Source organism: Ursus americanus, chromosome 13, assembly GCF_024610735.1.
Source record: "Ursus americanus isolate L20-20 chromosome 13, mUrsAme1.1.p, whole genome shotgun sequence".
Lineage (NCBI taxonomy): Eukaryota > Metazoa > Chordata > Mammalia > Carnivora > Ursidae > Ursus > Ursus americanus.
Window position 1 is genome coordinate 5,753,989 of NC_142139.1, and position 6,000 is coordinate 5,759,988.

The following is a 6,000-nucleotide window of genomic DNA, read 5'->3' on the forward strand; positions in this document are numbered from 1 at the left end:
GTAAAAACTTTATTATCATATACTATTTGTAACTAATGCAAATATAGGGATGGATAATATGATTATAAAATAATTTCCATTATCCCTGGGAATCCTAAAACACCAAGGACTACATGAAAATACATCCTGTTTAAAAAGATACATAAAAGTTCAGATCACGGTTCCCACATATTTCATTATTTTCTAACACCATAACACGTTCATGTTTTTCTTCTCTCAGTCTTCTCATTCTTCACCTAGTGCTGTTAGGCTAATATCCCAGTGCTCTTTAAAGTTTATTGAGTGACATGCCAAAATTCCTCACACTTACGACTTTTCAATCCTAAAACTAATATGAACTGTGATTCCCCAAAGTGGCAAGAAACATGAGTATTATGTGGACATAGTATTTTCCTAGATAGCTGACCAAATTTGTATTTGCTATAGTGCACTGATTAAATGGGACTCTGGCCTTTTCCTGTTTCATGAGAGCAGATTACACTATTCTCCAGCCATTTTTCTTATAAATGAATACAGCAGAATTCAAGGATTTTAGGGATCGATGCAGAACAATTGTCACTCCAGGAGAAACAACAGCTTAATACTCTGGCCTGCATTTTAAAAGTCTGACATACCTTATGATGTTATATTTAAGACAGGCTTATAATGTTCTCTTGTTCTTTCATACGGAAATTGTACATCATGTTACCTTCTGAGCCTCACATATAACAACGCACAATTCCTTTTAAATAGTGTTTCTTCTCATTTTTTTCTTAGTAAAAACAAATTTGTGGATAAAAAGGTTTTCCTGGGTAGTATTTAATCTTAAAAATTCCTACACCATCTTGTAGACCCTAAAATACAGAACACAAAATGTAAACAATAAAACCCTTATAACCAATACCTCGGTGGGGGCTGTGGAGAAAGTCAGAAAAATATACAAAGCATTGAAAGGCTGGATATGTGAAGGATGCCAGAGGGGAGCGGGGGAGGGCTTCATGAGGTTCTAGGCAAGCCCTGTGATGATGTCACCTCACATCCATAATGTTACAGCAGTCAGCACAGGCCTCCTGTTTTCCTATTGGTGAACACCGTGTCAGCCGACATCAGAAGATAATCATCATTGGCCAGACAATTACAACTGGAGCGACTAACTAGCATCCACCGCTGTTAGCACAAACCTGGCAGGCTGCTGAAAGGGAAGGCAGAGCCCAGCTGCCCTTCTCACTCAATGAATTCTGTGTCGCCTTGCCTTACCAGTCACTACGTGATTTCGCTTCCTTGCTAGCAGCACTTATAAATTAAATCGGCTATTAGTGAAAATAACAGGTAATGGCGAGACATCTCATTAAGGGACAAAATGCCTTTCTTTTCAATGTTGTAAAATCACACACAGGGCTTTTCAGTGTAAAATTGGAAGTCAAAAATGCTACTACGCTAAAAGCACGCATTTTCCTCTACCTCTACCTCGTCTAATAAAGTCCTATTTACCGGATAACATTACCCAAGATATTTTTAACTTGCCGTGTAATTTCAAGATGAGGTCTCAGGATGATTCTCCAAGGAAATATATTTATTACTTTGCATTTCAATTGCTACTCTATTATACATGAAACTTTGCTAGAAAATTAAAAAGGTCTATAGCACTTATCCTGTGTCTAGAACAATGAGTATAGGGTTAATCATTTGTTAAGGCAGCAATAAACCTGATAAACTTGTCACAGTTGAACACTCTAGCGTTTATACAAATACCACTCCAAAATAAGGGGGTCATAACGTTAATATGTAATAAGGTAATGAATATGGATTACAGGATATGTTTAAGAAACTACCCTTATTTAAGGTCCTCTGAAATAAGGCTAAGTAGCGCAGACAGCATACTGACAATACTACCCAAGAAAACCTTTTTATCCACAAATTTGTTTTTACAGCATACTATTCACTCCTGGCCTTTCTCACAATTCTTCAAAGGGCAATGTAGCTCATTTTTGAGAGAGAAGTTATAATTCTCTAAATTAACAAGCTTTGTTTGAGGCCATGTCTAAGACATGTTTAAGGACAAGTGCAAATGATTGCTCAAAAGACAGATTAGAGGCTTCACAACATTTTGTTTTTCCTCCAAAAGCTATTTCAAACCATTTCCAAAAGGAAGGCTTTGGTTTCCTAAACCACCCCTGCCCCCAAGAGGGTCTGAGCCTTGGTTATGGAGCTCCCTACTCCTGTTAACAAGGGAAAGAAAAAAGAAAATCGTTTCCTTACACACCTTGGTCAAGATTTTTTGGTGGGAAAGGTTTAGAAAACTGGGCCCCCAGGATACGGGGTGAGATGCACCCCATCTGGGATAAAAGGAGAAAGCAAGACAATTAAGGTCGGGAAGACATGCAAGGAAAGAGTGACAGCCAGGAGGGCTTTTGGACTGCAATATGGAAGCTAAAAAAATACGGTCAAAAAAGAAAAAGTCAGGAAGGGGAAAATCCCAGTATGTGACTATGACTTAGTATTCAAACGCAGGGGGAGGCCAAATATGTTAAACTTCAGGCATTACCAGGTAATGGTGGCAATAAAACGGGCACCAGTAATCATCTGAACTCACTGGGTAAGCATCTTCCCTAGCATCTGCCATGTACAAAGCACTCTTCAACGTGCTCCTAATGAGACAAGAACCATGCCTTAAAGAGCTGATGGTCTGGAAGGAAGGAGGCACAGGCAGACATGTAAATATTCATGTTTATAAATAAAAGCCAGGAAAGGTTGTCAGAAGAGCTATCTGTAAAGAGCTTGAAGGGAACAGTGGTGAGAGCTCAACAGGAGAAAATACCTTGGTGCATTTTTGCCATATTCAGTCCCCGTGAGGGCTAGGCCCTGTCTGGCTCGTCGTGTACTTGTTGAGTGAATGGATAAAAGAGGCGGGAAATGGTTACCTGGCCTCAGAGAAAAGACAACCGGTAAATGAGAGGCACTATCGACCGCGGCGGTGCAAGGGAGGCTGGCCGACCGTGAACGGGGGCAGCCACGGAGGCCAGCTCCAGGTTCAGTAAAGGTGCAGCAAGCTGGAGGCAAGGGAGACTAGAAAACAGCACACAGCGCTCACGGGGGAAGAAGATGGGCTCGAGTGGTGTGGCCAGAGAACCTGACAAACAGCTGCAGAGACCCAGCGGCTCAGTGGGCCCGCCTAGCAGCTTCGAGCGCTGGCGGCCTCGGGCCCCCGCCCCCGCCCCCGCCCCGCCTTCAGCACCACCCTCTACGAGGGAGGAGGAAGTGCTCGGAGAAGGTCCCCAGGCCACGGGGGCCGAGAGGGGTCGGCCTTCCCAAGCGCCGGAGGCCTTGCAGTGTCTGCACTCAGACGGGATCGAGGCTCGAGGTGTGCCACCGCCTTCCGGACCCACCCTCGGCGCTTGCCCGCCCAGGAGGAGCCCCAGCCCCGCGCCCCAAGGGCCTGCCGCACTTCCAGGGCTTCGGAGCGGATCGCGTTCCCCTGCTGGCTTCCGGCTCCGGCCAGACGCGGCCCTCGGGCCCCCTTACGCCCCGCACCCAGTGCAGTCCCCAGCGCAGCCGCAGCGGGTGTGAGTGCGCGGTGCCCTCCTTACCCGCCCCCAACAGGCCGGGCCCAGCGCGCGGCGCGCTGTGGGCTGGCTCGGCCCGGCTGCAGCCGCAAATGGCCAGCGGGCCTCGGGCGGGCCAGCTGGGCGGGAGGAGGCAGGCACCGCGGCCAAGCCTCCCGGGGCCAATCTCAACTCCTGGGGACGGGAGGAAAGGAAGTTGAACCTCCCTCCACCAGCTCCGGTCCGCGGCACCCCCTCCTACTGCACCAGCCAGCCCCGGCCCCCAGCGCGCCCAAGTCTTCGGTTTCCCATTGATGAGGGGGGGAGGGAAGGCAGGTCGTGACGGCGCGGGGCACGCGCACTCGCGCGCGCGGCGGCGGGCGGGATCCCTTGGCGCTGGAGAGCCCCTCAGCCCGACCCTCCCATTGAGCACCCAGGAGGCTGCAGGCCACTGCCCAGCTCCGGGATGCGTTGAGCGTGCCCTTTACTGATCGCCAGACCCGGGCTTAAGGAGAGGACCGGAATGTCTGCCACAGCAGCTCGGTCTACAAGGAAGAGAGACGAGCACACCCTCCCCTGTTAAATACTGCAAGGTGACACAGGATCGCCTCCCACACAGGGATTTTCGAAAGGACTGGCGGAGGGAACACACTAAACAAGCAAGACTCTTTCTCTATTAGAAGTTTGTCTGGGGAAGAGCCCCCAAGGACTCTACGGACCGAGGGGTTTTTAATCTGTCTCAACTCCAATCAACAGCTTCCTACTGAATTAGAACTGAGTGTGTCCAAAAGGCGTTTCCGTAAAACAGAAACTTAATAATGGCGTGGCTCCACTCGCTCGGGTTCATTCATTTTTATTACTGTTTTCATTGTCCCCTCCCCCCCCCGCCCCCGCCTCTTAATGAAACCGGAAAGGGATCCGCGTGGGGAAAGGGGTCCAGGAAAGGAGAAATCCGGCCGGGAAGCAGCAGAGCAGAGAGTAGGGCAGTGAAGTAGGAGGGCTGCAAGGAGAAAAGAAGGACACGAGGGATGGGGAGAGGGCGAGGACCAGAGAGCGCAGGCGGAAGAGGGTTAAACGGAGCAGAAGCCTGGGTCCTTCCTCCACTGCCTTTCACACTCAGCGTGCGGGAGGCCCGAGCGAGAAAACCCAAATCTAGATGAAAACCAGAAGGTAGCACAGGTAGGGAATCCGGACCGTGGCATCTCTCCCGCCTTCCGTGTCGCGCAGACATCTACTCTATATACTCCTGTATGTTCTATGTTATATAATCTATGTTAAAGATGCATGTGTAGCCGCGGTTCACACAGGGGCACTCACAGACCCACGCGCTTCATGCAGCTCCAGCGGTTCCTGCACCCGGAGACCCGGGAACTCAGCGACCAGCTCTTTCTGCTGCCCGAGATTCATCGCTCCATTCACGCCCCAGACAGAAAACACCGACATTAAGGCACACCGGGAAGACGCGCAGGGCTCCCGGGAAGAGTATCAGGCGAAAGCATCACCTACCAGTTTTCTTGCATCCACTGGATGGCTTCATTCTCGTTGAATTGCTTTTCGAATTCATATTCTTGTAAAGTCAACACTGACATGTTCATTGGGGCTGATCTTCGGAGTCGCTACGTGTTCTCTACACAAAATAAAATAATCTGTAAAGCGCTTGATTTCGAGTGCTCTCCTGTCTGTGTTCCCCACCCACCCCCCCTAGGTCTTCCCCTCGCCGCAGGATCTCCGGAGGCCGGCCTCTCCCAGCCTCTCTCAGCTACATCCAGGGTTGAGCATTGCCTGTGCCACGGCGCCCAGCTCCTCACTCCGGGGCTCTCCTCCTCCCGGCGTCCGCATCCACCGTCGGAGGAAATGAATGCCTTGCGGTCTTAGTGCCCGCACGTTTGTCCATCACCCTTTTTACTTGTCTACAGGGAAATCTCCTCCCCCTCGTGCGATCGGAAAATTAACCCTTTGCGAGAGAGAGCGAGACCTCTCGCCCTGAGGGGCAGTTTTGCTGACGCTAAGGTGACTAGGGGAGTGGAGGAAGGGCGCCGAGGTGGAGGAAGTGGCCTCGAGGTCCTTCACTTTCCCCAATCCCAACCTCGTGGGCAGCCTAGCCTTGCCTTTGAATGTAGTTTCGGCTTGCCAGGCGCAGCCCTCAGGCGCGCGGACCTGCAAGCTGGGCTAGTAGGCGATAAAGAAACAGTAAAACCTGCCAGCTCTCTCGCCAGGAGAACTCCAGGCAAATTTGTGCTGAGATCACACGTGAGAGGAACGCGCTTTCCACCTCCTTGTCCCCGCCGTACTTTCGGGGCCCCCCACCCCAGGGCGATGGCTTTGACTACCGCCGACCTGAGGCCCGGCAGCCCCCAGGGCTCCTCTATCACTCGCGGGCTGGGGATGCTGGGGATGAGGAGGTGGAAAGTGGAGAGCCACCAGTAGCCGGAAGAGGGAGAGGGGCTAGGTGGAGGGTTTGGGTACGGGGAGAGGTAGA

General features: G+C 50.6%; 1 protein-coding gene and 1 long non-coding RNA gene across 2 annotated transcripts in view; one reads left to right on the top strand and one right to left on the bottom strand.

The window, feature by feature from the left end:
- Window positions 1–5,446, bottom strand: part of ELOVL6 (ELOVL fatty acid elongase 6) — a 127,321-nt gene extending 121,875 nt beyond the window's left edge. The window contains exons 1-2 of the mRNA XM_045799153.2: window positions 5,304–5,446; window positions 5,028–5,148 (exon numbers count right to left, since the gene is read on the bottom strand). Of these exons, the coding sequence (XP_045655109.1) occupies window positions 5,028–5,116 (89 nt within the window). The 5' untranslated portion in view covers window positions 5,117–5,148; window positions 5,304–5,446. The remainder of the gene's footprint in view (window positions 1–5,027; window positions 5,149–5,303) is intronic.
- Window positions 2,942–5,182, top strand: LOC148109048 (uncharacterized). The gene is made up of 2 exons (XR_015726454.1): window positions 2,942–4,769; window positions 4,860–5,182. It is a non-coding gene; the product is annotated as an uncharacterized LOC148109048 (long non-coding RNA).
- Window positions 5,447–6,000: the final 554 nt, after the last annotated feature.